We start from the raw sequence: 18,767 nt of genomic DNA, 5'->3' as shown, positions 1-18,767 counted from the left end.
ATTTGGTATTCTTAATTTGAAAATTCAGTCACCAAGATACAGACAGCGTTCTTGACAGCTTTAATAATCTTCTGCTACTCTAATAGTTATCCCTATTGGAGAAGAAACACTACGAAGAGAAATTATGATAGAAAGTAGCAGACTGACAAGGTATGAAAGGACAGAACTATAATTGTTAAAGAGACTGTCTTTCATTTCAAATCTTTCATTGAATTGGCTTATAAATGAAACATAACATGTTTATGAACAGAACATAAATTGAGTTTATTACCACATCAGAACCAACATATTATAAACTAATTTGGGATACTCAAATTTATATAGAATAATGCACAAAGGAATTCTATTTCAGAACTAAGGAGCTCTGAAACATACAAGGTACTTCATGATTTTCCCACCCGAAACTGCTCTTTAGTTATACAGAGCTTTGCACATCTTCAAGTTTTTTTTATTAGTCTGTTTCCTCAGATCCATACTAGTTTCTAAGAATTGACTACTTATAGGTCGATGACCTGCTGCAGACAAACAACTTCTGTTGTAACTTAGTAGAAAAAGTCATCCTTAAATGTTTCAAAATTGAAAAATAGTTTACTGGAAAACTTTCCACAGTATATTATGTGGCTTTAAATATTCATAATCATCAATAAAACATTCATAATATATTTCAAAATTGCAGAGCAATGTTTAATTTTCCTTCCAAAAAATAATTTTTCACATAAAATACAAAAAACGTTATTAGTAGTTCTGTAAATTCTGTTGAAAATCTCTTGTTCAGAAAAATGTGAATAACTATAGCAAATAACGTTTACTTATGAGATTTGGTTTTATGTATAAATTCTTACCTAAGCTGTTTAAAAGCTTCTGCCTTCACAAGTGGTGTTTCTACTGAGTGTTCAAAAAGTGCTCCTTCAGGCCCTAAAAAAAAAGAAAAAAAGAAAATACTATATTGTAAGAGTTCAAATGTAAAAAAAATAGCAACAGTGATTTATATGTCCACTTTGATAGTGGAAATTAAGATACAAAAACATAGATTAACAATTAATGAGACAATTAAAATATAGGTACAGTCCTACTATTACAGTATTGATTGGAACAACACAACATATATATCACTTAAAATTACAAGTGTAAATTCTTAAAATGAAATTGAAAAAGTCTAAAGATAGAGCACTTTTAAACTACTTGGGACAACAAAATAAGTAAATAAGATTTTTACAATGTAACTTCCATTAGAGTTAACAGAGATAATTAAAATTTCACAAAACCTTTGCAAATATTACAGATTTAGATAACTGTAATTATTTTAGAGCATGTTCTGGCATGTAGCTTCATCAAGGATTTCCCCCTATTTTTAGGCAGACTTGCTGAATATAAAATGGTATTTATACATATAAAATGGTAATGACTATGGGATCAGATAGCTTACCTCTTGAAATAGTATTTTCATCCCAATGGGAGGGAAGAAACAGTGATTAATTCTGTGTGGTGGTACATGTGTAGGTGGGGCAAGGCAAGTCATCAGTACAAAAGGACTATTTGCATTGTGCTGTTGCAGGCAAATACATCTTAAAGCCTGGACATGCAGAACCGAGAGGAAGCTCATAGCTGCAGACTCTTGAACTGTTCCTAATATCATTCCTGTAAAGGGGCTACTGTGTTGCCTCATCACCTTAACTTAAGTACCCTCCTGAAAATAAGAGTCCATGGCTTTGTTGATACAAGTAATTTAATTTTTCTTCGTAGGCCACCTACTTTTAACCTTGCTCTTCCTTCTCTGCATCTAGTGTTTTCACTCTTGTAACACACTCTTTTCTTTGTGGCTCTAAGTTAATTTGTGCAAGGAATGCTATAATAATCAAGATAGTAATTTTCAAGACTGGAATTCATAGCAGAGAGTGCAGCATGCAATGGATGCTGGTCCTCCTCTGAAAATTTATAGTGTGAAACAGAAGCAGGATAAATGCAATGATGATGCTGAGAGTATCTTGCTAGAAGGCAGGAAACTTGGTCAGCAAGCCCTCTTCATCAGTGTGAATATGGACTTGATAAATCTACTGCACTGAACCAGGCAGCAGACCAGGTAAATTGTTGGTATAACTTTTCTCCCTCCTTCAGAGCCTTCTTGTTCAATGTGTGCAGAGCTGCTTTACAGAGGGGCCTCATCCCTCTGCAGCCAAGCATCATGTAAGTGCCCCACTCTGCAGGTTTCTCTTTTCACCACTACAGATAATGCCCTACCAAAAGAACTTGTCCAAAACTGCAAGCTCCAAACTGTCCCCACAATAGGCAGGAACCCACCCTCATCAGGAGCCTCCCTGTTGGACCTGAAAGTTCTCCAAGCACCTCCATTTCTGTTCTCCTGAGAACTAGCATTGCTGCAATATCACCAGCTTAGTGACTATCTCCTGCCTAAGCTTCAGGAGGATCAGAGAACTAGCTGAAGTAGTACAAACACCCCTCAGCAAGAGAGATGGCTCAAAAAAGCAGCTAAACATCACCAACCGCAGCAAGGGTGGAGCCTCTCACCTTCTGTTCATTTGCTTTGTGAAGGCTCTCATACAAAATTGAGGAGGCCTTAGGTTGAGTGACCTTCTCCAGCTTAGAGGATTCACATATCTAACCACTTTTCAGGTAAATATGTAGCAAGGCAATATATCTTAATAGCTAGGATATTACTCAATATGGCTTTTCTGGTTGCTCTTTGAACTAAGACAGAATGCAGTTACCCTCAGGGAGAACTCTGGGCTGTAGAAAGCCCTATATCAGGGCTTTGGACTCCATCTAGAGAAACAAACTCTGAGGATGGAGAATATGCATGCATGCATGTGCATCTTTATTTAAATAATATTATCACAATTAACATATTAAATGCAAATATACTGCATGCATGCATGTGCATCTTTATTTAAATATTAATATTATCACAGTTAACATATTAAATGCAAATATATGTGCAAACAAAAGAAAACTGGGGTTTTTTTGTGTCTTCATCTGGGACACTGGCATGAAAAAGTGATATGCAGTATCAGGCACAGGGAGGGAAAGACAAGGGGAAATAGATTATTAGAAAGTATGGTGTAGATGGTATAGATATGGTATTAGATGTGGTATAAAGGGAAAAGGATAATAAAAATGAGTGGGGGCAACCACAGAGAACATGGTAAAAGGAAAAAAGTGAAATCAAAAGATACCGTTAAAAATGAATACATTGCTGAGCCAAATGACAGGAAGACCGTCACTTCATGAGGGCTAGGAGAAAGTTCTCAGGATGTCCTAAGAAAGCATGAAATGTGCTGCTTTTTGAGAAGAGCTCTAGCTGAAATCATGATTCCTTAGAATGAAATCTCCTTAGCTTGGATGGAACAGAAGTGCACAAATTATAAGAATTACCATAGTGAATCACTTCACTACTTCGGGGAGGCATGGATTTCTAAGCTTCTATTTACATTTTATTTAGCTGTTGATACCCTCCTCATCAATTTAAATAGATGAGTTTCTGGAATCTGCTAACTGGCATGAATATAACACTGGAAAATAGAAAATTCATTAATTCAGACAAGACTTCAACACTTCTTCATTAGGATTAAGATTATTTTGCAAGATAAAACCTAACGTCTGGCCGGACATAATCAATTATTCTCCTGTTCTTGTATTTGTGCTGGTGGGTATTACAAGGTGGCAACATTACACATTGGAGATGATGAAAAAAACCCCTAAGGAATTAAATAAGTTTGTCAGAAAACGCTGATTCGGTAAAACTAAGGTATTTTGCAGGGATATGCTGATCTGTCAAAATTTATGACTTAGTTTACTTGTCAGCTAGACGTAGCAATGAATTCAAGTTTTTCTTTGAGCACAGACTGCCTCAAATGTGATTTTTCTGACACTGTGGTCCTTTGAGAATATATCATGATCTCTCATTGTCCTTCATTCCACTATGTCCTATCTAACAATTCTTAGCAAAGCAAGCATTTCACTGTTTTCCTCACTCAGATTTTCATCCTGGATTACAGTGAACGAGTTGTAATTTCAGTGAAATTTTAGTGTATATTGTTACAATACTACCTGTGGTAACAAGAGACTTGTTACATGACAGTAACTTTGAATGACCTCCAAACACAAGATTTATCAGGGGAGATACGTCAATCTTAATGTCTTCCAGTTGTAGTTCTGGGAAGTCTATTTAGGTATGGCTATATTAAGAGGTAATATGACCTGGAAGGGTGGATTTATAGAGTGATATACTTGGTGCTAAAGATCTGCTGCTCATACTATATGGATATAGGGGATTTTACTTTGGACCAACTCTAGTCTCATCCTGTGGAATTAAAATATATTTGCAATTTTGATGAAGTAAATGCATTCTTGGAACCCGTTTCTCAGTTCGGCTTTATTCAAAAGGAATCCACTATATTCACTCCCTGACTCTGCCATTGTATAAACCAGTCGGACATGAAAACTATCAGATCTGCAGCAGTAGTGCAGTCCTGATTGAACAAAATGCTGTTGTGGATGCGTATTTTGGCTTGATGACCTTGGAAGGCATTTTTAAATTTCCTTTATTTTCCCCTTCCTTTTTCTTACTTAGGCATGGATCTACTATACCAACATACGTTCTATGGTGTGCTCTTCCACTTGGTATGGTTTGGAATCCATTTCCTTTTCCATCAGACAGTTGTTAAAATCTCTCAGCAATTTTCAGTACCAGTTTAGCTGTACTGTGTCACAGAATGAGGTATAAAGAGGATATAAGTGAATTCTCATTCTTAGATAAGCTGCTTATCTTCTTATAATGCCAATTTTAAGAAACTGCATATTTTGGAATTTCATGCCTTGCCCCACTGCTACATATCCTTACATACGAAGGTCACGGCAGTAGAACTTGGCTTTGCGCCAGTTTCTTGGTATCTAAATAGGAGTGTCACATAGTGACGATCTTTGCGCAGTTTCTGGATACAAGATCCATTTCCATCTTGTTTTAAGGTCTGTAGAAAAAGATGAGCACTTGGTAACATTGCTATTCTGGAGAGAAAGGCATATAAATTATCACTTGGCTTCCTCCAGTGTCTGCAGAAGGCCTCATCTGCTTCTTCCCCATCAGGTGGTCTGCAGTATACACCTACCACAATGTTGCCCATGGTGATCTGCTCTCTAATCCTGACCCACAAGCTCTCAGCCGGCTCCTCACCTGTCCCAAGGCTGAGCACTGTGCATTCCCACCCACATAAAAGGGCAACTCCCCCCTCGTGCCTGTCCTTCTTGATGAGCCTCTGTTCCAGTGAAGTATATTGAGTGGCACATTTGTAAAGAATCCTAACTGTTTGCATGTTACAGAGTGTCATTATTGTAGATACAGTCCTCAGACTGAAAGCACTGAAACAGCCAGTGCATACTGCAGCAGCTCCATGGAACCTAACAGTATGACAGTTTTACTGCTATTAAAAATCTAGTCTTATGTTTGCATTTTTAGAAACTTTCCTGCTATGTCCATGTGTAAAAAGACCCATTTTTGATTTAGTACACTTGCTATAACCATATTAGAAAGATAAGGGAAGGAAATAATCACATTAATATTTTGCAAAAGTAACATTAATGGCTTTTCACAGAATTGTGAAATGGTGTATCTAGCTATCAGAGTAATAATCAGAGTAAAAAAAGGTAAATGGAACCTAGGAGTTGAACTACATGAACACAGTCTATTGTCTGCTACCACTGACAAAATAATAAATAATTACTTCAAAAGGAAAGGACGTGTCTCTAAAACTCAACTGGTGTGTTTTGTCTCCGCATTAGACATCACCAGCGTGGGCAGACTTTGAAAAGCTCTACTCTGTACTCTGCCTGATTTTCATGTAATTCCTCTGTTATCTTTAGAAATCCATACAATCACTACAGCTCATCATTATTGATTTGTAGTTCCAAAAGTGATGAAAGGTGGAATTAAAGGTGGTATTTGTATCATCAATGGCTTCAGGGAAAAACACGAGAAATTCAGTTGCACTCTTTTTCATATACACTGAGGTGAAAGTCAAGCAACCGAGGTACCAGAGTATGAAAGGTAAGCACAAAATACTAAGGTCCTCTAGCAGATTAATTAAACATCATCTTCTGTACTTCTTGCACCTTTTTTATATGCAGCATAGCACCAAGTATGAAATTATTAAATATATTTATATCTTTGAATTGTAAATGAGATGACAAGCTTGGCTGATAAAGGTAATAGTATGGGTGTAATAAACTTCCATAGGCATCTACTTTGATGCCACATCATGTTTTGATTAAGAGATTAGAGCAACACAAATCAGCCTGGAATGCATTATATGGATTAAAATTGACTGATAGGTCTTAAAACATAATTGCAAACAGAGAACGATGAGTGAGGGGATGTGTTACTAGTGGGGCCAAATGGGATGTAACATTTTATCATGGATTTGGAAGAGAAAATTACTGATGATTTCAGATGACACAGGCACTGCAAAAGAGGTGACAGTAATGAAAAGGACAAATCCCTAATAAAGGGATATCAATTATTTTGCAAATATGACTTTATCAGGTCATCCATGTTTAGGCTTACCTCTCTATACACAAGCTCCCTTGTCAATTATTTAAGCTCAAACTAGGTTGTCCAGTAATATTTTCTGATCCTGAATACTTTGCTTTGACAACATTCCTAAACTTTGTAACTCAGAAATCTTCTCTTCTAACTAAAATTCAGAATGCCCTTCTGAGTCTTGAGGTCACTTTTAAAGCCACCCTGAAAACTAGATCTGCAGCCTGCTCATGAGTGGGCTGACAGGCTGCTGGGGGCACCTCGCAGCACACGTGGGATGCCACATGCCAGAGGTGCCCTCAGGATGTCTTGCTATGGGATGTGCAGAGCTGTAGGGCACAAGGAAGGAAAAATCATGGCAGTGAAAGGATTGCTTTCCCAATTTCACTCTGGGACCCATTTATATACTGCCTTTTTTATTTCTCTTACAGCACCTTTTAGGCAGAAGTGTACATTTAGTGGTATACAAATTAATAGTGTTTGGTTGCATTTGAGATGTAGCTTGATAAAATTTAAAAAAAAAAAATTATATGACCTACTCATCTGTCTATGAAAGGGATGTGAGATGATTAATCACATGCCTCTTCTAGTCCAACTTTCACATTTTTATCAAGGTTTGGACTTGTTGCACTTAAGATGAACAGATATGCACAGAGAGATGTCACAAAGAGGAGCCTGGCAAAACTGATTGGAGGAGAGGAGCAAACAACTACACAAAGAGAGATCTGTGAGGCCTGAGTGCTCAAGCCATGTTTGAAATAAAGCAGATTCTTGTTTTACAGATCTGCTCCCATGTCTCGGTCCCGGATGGCAGGTTTCTTGGCCTAAGTGTCACTGTGGCTCAGAAACAAGGCAGAGAGAGCAGAGGGAGACCAGAGAAGCCCTACTGTATTGCTAGTTCTCAGCCTGTGCAAATCAAGAGCACTGGAATCAGCATTAAACCCCAGCAATTACAGCATTTTAACAAAAAAAAACCCAAAACCCTTTCCAAATGCCTTCATAAAACAGCATTGTCGTTGGAGCATTCCCTTCTCACTGGAGAAGATTGAAGTCCATCCTTAGCAGAGAACAACTCTGGGGATCTCACCCATTGCTGTTCATTTTGAAGGTGAATCACGAAAGAGGCAAGAAATAAGACAGCATGTAGCCAGAAGCAGAGCTTCACTTTGCTGGGAGACATCAAGAATGCTTGCTCCCAGCTGTCCCCTGACGCTGGGCACTGCACATTTTGTATGGCATTACAGAGCACTGTCCTAGGAGGTGGGACTGCAGGACTGAAGTCTTGCAGGCCCAGAAGGCAACTCAGCCTCCATTCCTACTTCCTACAACAGACACCCTGCCCTGAAAGCCAGGTAAGTGGTAACAAAGATAGTATCACTTGCATGGAAATAGGGGCTAATGAAAGAAAGTCAACAGAAAACATCAGTGTTAATGTTCCAGAGAGAAAGGTAGCATCAGCAGGGGCTAGTGGTGGAGGAGTAAGAGGTAATAAGAAGGCTTATTTTCATATTCTAGAGCTGTCACCTCTAAGCAAGAGTAAAACCCTGCCTTCCTGTGAGAAAAATGTCTTCATCAAACATCTAAGTTTAAACATTATACTATTTTTTTTTTAAATGGCCTTAAATTGATTTCTTGTCTTCATTATCTACTTTATCTTTTAAACTGTAAATAAATAACATTAATTATGAAATGAATATTATACTATTTAAATTTACTGTAAAATTTACTATTTTACAGACTATTGTTTATTAATATAATGTAATTTAATCCTAAAATACACAAAATCAAGATACTATATTTCTTGCTGATTGAAGCCAGCAAGTTCAGGTTGGAAATTAGGAAAAGTTTCTTCACTGAGAAGAAGGGAACAGGGGCCCCAAGAAAGTGGTCATGGCACCACGCCTGCCAGAGTTCAAGGAGCATCTAGATGACCCTCTTAGTCATATGCTTTAGTTTTAGGTAGTCCTGTGAGGAGCAGGGAGACGGACTCGATGATCCTTATGGGTCTCTTCCAACTGAGCATATGATTATATGACAAAGTGCCTCTTCAAAGTCTGACAGAATGTTTATTCATACCCTCGAATTGTCTCCTACTTACCTTCTGAGCAGAAGTGTTTAAATTAAACACACATTTTCACATTGCACTTTAGTGTTGGCTACTCAAACTGAAAACCCTTCCATAGAACAGAGCACTAGAAAATCACTGACAATAATCAGCACATACTTTTAAAAGATGATGAAAGCCAACCAAGAAGGTCAAGTAGTAAACCAGAGAAAGGGTCATATATGCTTTATGCTTCTCCATAAAGATATTGATCCCCTCTGCCTTACTAGATTTTCTTCAAGAAGAGTGGAGGGTAGGCAACTGCCTTCTATTAATTTCTTATTTATTCATCACCAAAATACAGTGGTCATGATATATAAATTATTATTTGCACTTGTTAGAAAGTTTTTTTGTGCAGTAGTTGAGACCATTTTATATCTGCTGAATGCTAATCATTTTCCTATTGTATATAATTTTATTTACTTGAGGCTATTTTCTCCCTTCTATGGACAGCTTTCTACTTGGTAAGCTTGCAGAGTAGGCAAGGGAGTGAAAAAGAGGACTCCTATTGCCACAGACTCTAGCCATTTGTGCAGGAGGACTCTGTTTCCAGCCAGTGCTGTGACTTCTTTCCTTCTGCCATGACAATATTGTTAGTTATAAAACAATTGTCTCTTTGCCAGCCAATGCACTGTTACAAGGTGGGTTTTACTGTCACCAATGCCAACTGAATGTATGAAACCCTATCAGAACAAAATACTGATGTTTGATACCTTCGTAGCAGCATAATAAATGTCTGCAAAAGATGCAGATCATTACTGATAAATATTAGAGAGGATGTACTTGGAGTACATACTCCTTCAGGTAGCACTAATTGTCATAAAGGGTTAAATTGAGCTTCAGTTTCATATACTTAGATTTAAGTGTCTATGAGTAGGTGTCACAGACCATCAAGAGGCGGAATTTAGTTGCCTAACCATATGTACCTACCTCATTGAAAATATCTTTGTGTATCCTGCCTGGCCTCCAGCTGTCAAGATCAAAGGAAGAGTCTCTTGTAGGTACAGCAGTACCATGTGGCGTCTCACATACCCTAAGGTGTTTCAAACACTGCTGGATACATATGTTTAAGCATCTGAACTCAGACACTATATTCAAGGGGGGTGGGCAAGCTATTGAGCTCATCCTAAAGAGGACAATTTGGTCAGCAGAAGAGCTCTCCACATGTCAGGTCTAGGTATTTTCCTCACAGTCTAGGCTGCACTGACTGTGTTGACCGGAGGTTCAATTCAGTTGTCTGAACATGGACCCATCTGTGACCCTGTGGGGTATCTGAGACACTTTGGTGATCATGGGCATTTGCTCTTCTTAGGAGAACAAAGAAAGAGTCTTCCACTATTTTATTCTACCACGTGGGACAGAAAATGTCTGACTGACATAGTATGAGGTCAAACACACCAAATTGCTGAAAAAGGACAATTCCTGAGGTGTTGGGTTGAATTAGCTTATTCTTAGACTTTTTAATTTTTCCTGAAATACCATAAATCACAGACATTTGCTCTCTGCTGTATTATATTTTCATTAAAAACTATCAGGTTTTGTTACAAATTGTTACCGAGATTTTAATAATTAACATAAATAAGGAGAATAAAATATTTCACTATATTGTACATAAAAAAAACTGCAAAATGTTCATTGTGTATTTTAAGACTGAGGTAGTCTGCTTCTCATGGTATGAACTTTTCAAAATTTATTTCACATTGATCTTGTTCTCTATCTTAAATGTTTAAAAATTATCTCAGTACATAAAGTATTACTAATTTATCCTTCATGCTAATAGTATCATTTAAATCACAATTTTAATAAATTAACTTGAAGCAATGTAGGCATGAATCTCCTCTCACTTGTATTAATTTTACACTGAAATAACCTCACTGACTTTAATGGATTTTCTTTTGAATTGCACTATTGTGTAAGAAAGAAACAGGCAATGTGTCTTTCTGTAATATCTGCTAGAGTAAACTATTATCTTTGCAATGTAAAGATTAATATTGGACAAATCAGAATACATGTTTTAGCATAACAATTTCAACTCATTTATGAATGATTTTTACTTACTTTGAGGAGAGACAGACCTTTTCCAAATCAGTTAACAATTATGCAGTTTTTCGTATCTTTGTTAAACATGCTTTTCTATTAAAGTTTAGCATCCCTTGGGCAAACAATAATTATTTGATATGGTTTCTTGGTTAAACAAAGTTGTAATTTCAATTAGGTTAAAAAGTAAAAAACTTGAGATAAGACCCTCAGGCGTAAACAAAATTTATTAACACAGTTATTATAACTTAACTTTGGCTTTGAAACACTAATTGTATAGTTACTACCACATTTGTAGTTTTGCACAGTCAAATAGTAGGAATATATCCATTGAAATTAAGACCTCAAGATTTCAGAGGACCAGTAATTAGCAAAAGTTAAACATGATAGTTGCAATCAGGTTAAAAATACTAAAAATGTAATTGAAAACAAGTTACAGGATAATGGCAATATTTCTTTTGATGGTCTCTTCTGCTTAAAGAGAAATCACACCTTGATGTACCTATTTTAATGCAACCTCACACCTGGAAAATGAAGGTTGACTTTATCAGGTCATATGAAAGGAAATAGCTTTTCATGTGGTAACTTTGACATCTTACTCTGTAAATGACTACTCTGGTGATTTGTAGAAATAGCTTAAGACAAAATTTACTTTTGACAGATGACATTTTAAATATACTACAAATACCATTCCATGACAGATGTGCTACACACAGAGCAGAAATACAGTGGTTTTCACTTTGAAAGATAAAACCATACAAAAACTATCAGAGAGAGTCTAAAATGTTTTCAGAGTTAAAACTCAATACAACTCAAAGTGGAATATCTAGAATTTTTTCAGCCTCAGTTAACATTGTACACTGTAAACATTAATTCTGAAAAAAATGCACCAGTACAGTTCCAATCACTAATGGCTTTAAAATAAAATACACACTTACAGAGATATATACATATTTTTATATATATTGTTATTTTGCTGTTAAAAGTTCTTACTGATTTTTTTAATGAAAAAGGTCAGAGTATTTTCAAGTTTCTATTTCCTAATGAGGTAAAACCAGAACTTGTGTTCATAAACAACAATGTATTTTAAAATGCCATTTTTATTGTGCTTTTCTTGTGGCTATTATTTCGGCATTTCTAAAACTGTTACAAACCTGTGACTCGAAGTTTATCCGTGCCAATTACAACCTCATTTTCATCCACCGTAAAAAGTGGCTTGCCATCCTTTGAGTTGATCTGAAATTGCTGGCTGTGGAATTCTACCATTTTAGGACCTGCAAAGCACAGTAGAATAATGGAATAATTACATTAGTGTTCTTCAGTTTTCTATATAAATTGTGGTCTTAATAATTTAGTGACTTATTCAAATACATTAAGGATCATGAAGCACCCAGATACTCTAAGGATAGTTGTCCTGTAAGTACTGAAATTTGCTAAGTCTATTTACATGATCTAATTTGTTGTTCAAAACTGTGCCTGGAGTCATGCTTTCAAGTTGGGTCTCCAGGGAATTTATGAAATGCCTCATAAATTGATCAAGTCAAACATTCATGTTCTTGGTGTTGAAGCTGCTAAGATTCTTTCATCAGTATGAGTCTATATATATATATAATTTTTTTTTTTTTTAAATATAGAAACTGATTATCAAAGTCTTTGCAGCATTATCTCTTTTGATTAGGGAGGCTCAAATGCTTTAAAATTACAAACATCCCATGTAAGAGTAGGACCCTTAGTTCTTAATAACAAATGCAAGTTTAGCTCTACATATCGAAAAATGTTACTGATCATGCTTTTAGAAGTTTCAAAAAGCTGTAAGAGTATTTGCAATTTAATCTGGTACTCCAAAAATTCAAATAATTGTGTGCAAGAGAGTACTTACATATTACCAGATCCTAAATTCAGTAAAACTTCCTGTGCTACAGTGTTGGCTTGGTAAGCAGATATAAATCAAACCCTTAATAGTCCCATTTCTAACAACCTGATCAATCAAAAATTCACATCACATAAGTTTGAATGTCTATTTGATAGAGTCACCATCTAAATCTACGTTCAGAATTATAATTACAGAGATTGGTCGAAGCAGTTAGGACTCCTTTTCAGCAGTTTTTAATAAAGGTAATTCACAGATCATCCATGGGACCGAGAGGCACTGAGCTGCTTCCCTCCCAGTGAGAACCTGTCTTACCATGCCTACTCCCATAAACATTAAATATATTCCAAGCAGTAATTCTCAAAAGATTTTTTTTTTGTCAGATCTTACATTTAAAAGGCATTAGGTGACGGATGATTGGTACTGCTAAGAAATACTTTCAGGTATTTCCTAAAATCTGCATGGTAGCTGATGTGAGAGATCCATACTAGAAGGTCCTATACAAATTACTTATTATGTCACTCAGCAATTGCAAAGTATTGCTTTTAATTGCCCACCAAGCACCGAAAGGGTTATAGAAGCCATAATGCCCTAAACTAGGGCAACAGTTTTAAGGCATAAAATCCAATATTGATTCTACTTGAAAAGGGCTGAACTCTGCAGTATATTGTACTCTGTTGGACATAGGGACCCAGGCACAGCCTCACTGATCTTAATTTGGCTCTTTAAAGCTCCTCCAAAGCACATAACTATTTCTGAGAAATGTATTGCAGAAAGTGAATTCAAAAAATATCTTCATTCGGTAAAAAGGTGCTAATCAGTCAAGGTGTTTTGGGGTTGGTTTTTTTTTTTTTTTTTCAACAGCAAAAGAAGCAGTTCTGTTAAGTAAGGCAAGGATGGATTCTTATTAATGCTTTCCTAGAAAATCTTGGTTAAGGTGTCTCATTGTTCCACTTTGTGCCCAGCAGCAGTAGTGACACTGACCATTTATGTAGTGTACGTAGATCCTTGTTTATTCAGACAAAACAAAGGCCTAAGTAAACAGGCTGTAATCAACTTCACTGGTGGTGCAGGGGCATTTTCCTCATCCTTCCCATTCATCCAACACCACGATTACAGTGCTCAGCATGAGAGAGTGGGAAACACACATCAAAGCCTCTGCTTTCTGACATGATACTTCCTTTACTTCCTTGACAGGAAGGGAACCCAAGTCTCCAGATTCCATGGTCAACATGTTGGCTGTAGGACTGCTGGAGAGAAGTAGTACTACCACTTTTTCATCTCCTGATCCTGCTTATTCTTGGACCCCATTCTAAACAGCATGCAATTAAAATATCTGCTGGATTAGACCCAGCAGATGAGGTAGAAACGGGAATGCTTATTCTGTAGGCTCTGACAAGGTTTAAGTATTTTTCTTTTCAGTGCTGTCAATATTTTAGTAGGTCTGGCATGCTGAAAGAAAATATTTTTATAAAGTTATAGAATATTTATTGATTAAAATAATTAATAACTGAGTGAAGATCCTGAAAATTTACCTTTTAAGTATATGTACTTCAAAGTAAAGTAGGTTCCCCAAGACCTTCCCCAGATTCAGTTCTAAGCTGTGAGGTTTTACAGTGTGAGTAATCTTTAAAATATATTAGAAACTGCTCTAAGTGTATTTGTACTATTGTGCAAGCCTGCAAGCAATATGCAGCAATATATCTAAAAGACTCAGAAATATATACTGTTAGTGTATATATAATTGGTAATTTTTTACACATGATTACAGAAAAAATACTTCAGTGTGATGAAGATACTGTATGTTTAGAGGCCATGCTATCTACTGATTTCCTTGTTACAAAGGCAGTGATATCAGAAAATAAATTGCTGGGCCTGAATAGCAGCACTTCTGCTCTTTCCTTCTCAGCAGCTTGGTAGACACAGAAGTTTTAATTGATTCTAAAAAATTGAAAAAAAAAAAAAAAGGATTTGAAAGAACTGGAGAAGCTTGACATGATTTGCACCAGGACTAACCTGATCTCTTCTAAGAGTACATTCATCTTATTGATTTGCTAATTTGCTGAATTTGTTTCACAAGCATTCTTGTGAAAGAAAGATTTTTCATGTTTCTCATAGGAAGAACAGGAAAGACTTCAAACAGTGTGAATTGATTAATGTAATTTATACATCTGTGTATTGACAGAAAATTGTCAATTTCTTATTAATTGGATTGTTATGGAATGTAGATTAATTCACAGAGAGATGTGACATAACAAAAGAAAATAGTTATAAAATATAGGAGCAGCTTTAACTGTTTGAATTTAGGAAGAATATACACATGCTAAATATTATTTACGTATCTTGAAACAGATTTCTGTCACCTAACCAAAGTAAACAGGCATAGAAAACAAACACATGTTGTGCAGACTTTCTCATCTGTCCTCTCTAATGCAAATTTCAGGCATGGTGTCCCCATAGAACTTCATACTGACACAACTGGCGACGCAATATATACAAGTTCAATTAAACTAGTCCATGTATGCACTGACTCCATTCCAACAGTGACTGTAACAAGGCTGGGATTCAGCCCTTCCAGTCCCAGCTGACTGTTTTTAACATTAGACCACATAAGCACATTCCTAGGGTCTCTTTTCTTCCACTCAATTAATATCTGATTAGGTCAGGCAAGGCTTCTGTTAAAGCTTTAACATGAGAAATTGAGGGAGTCCTACACTAAAATAATGAGATAGGGGGAAAAAAAAGAAAAATATCCCTAGACAGATAAGGAATAGGAGGCATAACAGGATTTGTAGAAAAGTGCTCATCCTGGTTGAGCAGTAAGTTTTAGCAAGCTAATGAATACATCTATAACAATAAATGAGAGAAAGCCAAGGCAGAGGAGACACAAGCACTGTCAACATCTGCTAATCTGGTAGCATGCTCCTTGTCACCATCTTGATCTGTGCCACACAGCGACCTCTCAGACCATGTCCCTGACCAGGGGCTGTTCCTCACAGATGGGATGGATGAAGCTCTCCAGTTTAGTGGGAAGTGGGTTTAGCTGAGAGCTGTGCCATGGCATCTGCCCCTGGGCAGACTGTGGGTCCTGGCCTGGTTTGGTTGCTAATGTAGATGTAGTAGTAGTCCCTACAGCTAAACACTTCCCTATTTTAGATGTATCTGGTCACGCTCTGAATTACTCATTAAGCTGTTTAGCAATTTTTATTGCTTAAGAAAAAATTGGTGCCTGTTGCTCTTAACTTTTTTTTCTGAGCAAGAGTTAGGAGAACTTAAACATTGAATCTAAGCACGTAAAGGGCAGACAGGCAGGATCTAAGACAAGCGCATTGTGAACTACACCCATTATATTTTGAAGCTAGACTTAAATAAGAAAAAACCCTGCAAGCACTAAGAGCACTCACTGCACATTATACACTTCCCAAAGGAGTCCCTACTGGTGGCTCTTTGAAACTACAATGCATGGCTTTGCCTATGCTGGGTTTTCATTCGTATTTCTCTCTTGTTTGATCCTGCTCCTTGCACGCTTGAATAAATCATTAACAAGAATCCTTAGTCCATAATTTTCTCAACACAAATGTTCCAGTAAAGTGGGACAAGGACTGTCCTATAGATAATCCTCATTATCAAAGAACAATATGGATACTAAATGATGTATTTTAAATTTTTAGGGGGAATGCTAGGGTAAAGCAAATTCAAGCATATGTTTTATTCATGCTAGAGATGAGACATCTCAGTATAAGTGAAACAGATTTAAAAAAGCAATAATAAGCTTTTAAGGAAATGGGAAAAAATTTAAGTAACCAAAAGTAGCCATTAATTTCTCTTGGCTGTATTTCACAATACACATGCACCAGCTATATTGCAGTAACACTAACTGTATTGTGATCCCAGCAAGATAAATTTTCAGCTCATACACAGAGGCCAAATTCAATATCTGAAACTTTAATCTCCTAGTTCATAAATGCATTTTATTTACAACCCTAGAATATTAACCACATGTAAATCAACTAATACTATGTAATCATACTTGTTGATAAAATCATACAATTAAATATGTAACATGACAGAATGCAGGTTAAAGAGAGAAGTTGAACTGTTTTCCCATTGCTGCCAGAGGTGTCACAGGAATTCCCAGGTAAATTGGTTATCCTTGCTAATCAGGCTGACCCATAATTGCCTATTATTTCTTTACACTTCCTCCTTTAACACATGCAGTTCTGATATAAACCTTGTATATGATCATCACATCACACCCCTCTTGATACTGAAGATGCCACTTTAAATGATGAAAAAGTGTTCCAAAATCAATTGACCTCTTGCCTGCAAAGGAGCACACTGCTAATCACTCTTCCTTTTTGTTTCTCCTCCTCACTCTTGACTCTCCTAGGTGGTTTTCCAGGGAGGGAAAGTCTTTTGTTTAGTAAGTCCATTTCAGTTGAAAAGTATTTAAATAAATTCCCTTCTACTGCTACCCAACCTTTGAATTCCAGCCCAATAGAAGTGTAGAAGGACAAGACGGCAAAAAATGTTCTATCAGAAAGAAGGCCTGCCATAAAATACATATCCACAAATGCTTAACATCAATGAAATTGGTAACATGTAGGCAGACTCTTCAAAACCAGTTAGTTCTGCCAAGTACTGAGCACTTTTAGTGTGTGTTTAGATCTTTCAGAAGAAAAGCTTTCTGACAGTGAAATTATTTATTTAATCTCTGATCTTTTCTTCTCTTAGTCTCTTCTGCTATCCATCATTTCTGATAACCTACAGCAGTCACCTACTCTGTATGCTTCACTCTTCTCCTACCACCTAGAATCACTGAAGTGTTGAATATAAGCCAAAATCCTGAGTGCTTTGGGGTATTGCTATGCAATTTCATTTTTTAGTTAATTTTTATTATATTAAAGCACCTTACTTAAAATAAGATCTCATTAAAAGTGTATTAAAAATGTAATACTCCTACAGATTCAGTTCTAGTTCTATGAGTAATACAATACCAATAAATGTAAAGCCATTACTTTCAGAAGCATACAATTAGTCAGATTTTCATGTGGAATTGTATGGAAGTACATGCTGGTCTTTTATTAGAACAAATGCGTTATTACAGAGAACATGCATCACATTGCATATATAGATTTCATGTCCATATCATACATCTCATCACCTTGAAAAACATCTCTAATACATTAATAGAGCACTTGCTGCTCCCGTTTCCTCTTTTTCTCTCAGTTCTCCTTTTATGAAATGGATGCAACAATTATACCCTCTCGGATCAAAATAAGGATGCCTTACTGTCAGCACATCTTATACTGGTTGTTGTCTATGGTTGAACACAAGTCTAGAGATCTTTAAAAAATTGATTCTGAATGATTGTTGCAGACACTGGCAACCCAAACTAGTTTTAGGTATTTAGCTAGTAGTACTTTCCCTTCTCAGAGTGATTTAGGTGACTAAATGTCTCTACCCATCTAGGCATTATCCTTATAAAATACTCTATTTAAATATTAAAAAACCCATGAAATATTTCACTGCAAAATTGATTACTGCATGTAGGAAACATTGCAGGAATAGAAGATCAAGTTCCTCACACTGTGACTTGACAAAGAGGCTATTCTGTCACCTTTTCTCTCAGGCCTAATGAATCCAGAATTTGTTGCATGATGAATAACTTCAACAGGAAAAGGTGAAACACACAGTCTTCAAGTAGGTAAGGTGAAAAGGAAACTACTAAAGGAGATGGGGCATGATAATTTAAAACCCTGCACGCAGAGAGGACAGCTGATCTGAGTCTCTTGTCCCTGAGCAAATACGTTAACCTCTCTATCTTCTGCATAATGGATAATTCTTCTTCTTCCAGTTATTTTTTTCTAAAAAAATAAAGTAATGAGTGTATTTTCATAAGGTCAACTCCAGCACGGTGTTTCAGGAGTATTCTATGCATGCCTACTGGATCTCAGAAGACAACGTTGAGAGGAGCAATTAACAGATGGGGCATCACTCAGTTGCCAACACAGCTGTCCAGTGCCACTTTATGTACTTTGGTGTTCCCTGCCTGGCCTTCAGCTTATTTTAGATGCCCTAGAACAGGGGTCCTCAAACTACGGCCCACGGGCCGGATACGGCCCCCCAGGGTCCTCAATCTGGCCCACCGGTATTTACAGAACTCCCCGCCTCCCCCCCTCTGGGGGTTGGGGGGGGGAACAAAG

General features: G+C 36.7%; 1 protein-coding gene across 2 annotated transcripts in view; it reads right to left on the bottom strand.

Annotated features, from left to right (window-relative positions):
- Positions 1–838: 838 nt before the first annotated feature.
- Positions 839–18,767, bottom strand: part of SGCG (sarcoglycan gamma) — a 47,650-nt gene continuing 29,721 nt past the window's right edge. The window contains exons 4-5 of one of the 2 annotated variants that reach the window (XM_029086462.1): positions 11,846–11,965; positions 839–915 (exon numbers count right to left, since the gene is read on the bottom strand). In XM_029086462.1, the coding sequence (XP_028942295.1) occupies positions 839–915; positions 11,846–11,965 (197 nt within the window). Of the gene's footprint in view, positions 916–11,148; positions 11,216–11,845; positions 11,966–18,767 lie in introns of those variants that run through there. The other variant, XM_010173878.1, reaches the window with a different exon arrangement.

The sequence above is a fragment of the Antrostomus carolinensis genome, unplaced genomic scaffold (genome assembly GCF_000700745.2).
Source record: "Antrostomus carolinensis isolate BGI_N321 unplaced genomic scaffold, ASM70074v2 scaffold4158, whole genome shotgun sequence".
NCBI lineage: Eukaryota > Metazoa > Chordata > Aves > Caprimulgiformes > Caprimulgidae > Antrostomus > Antrostomus carolinensis.
This window is presented reverse-complemented; position numbering and strand designations above follow the sequence as displayed.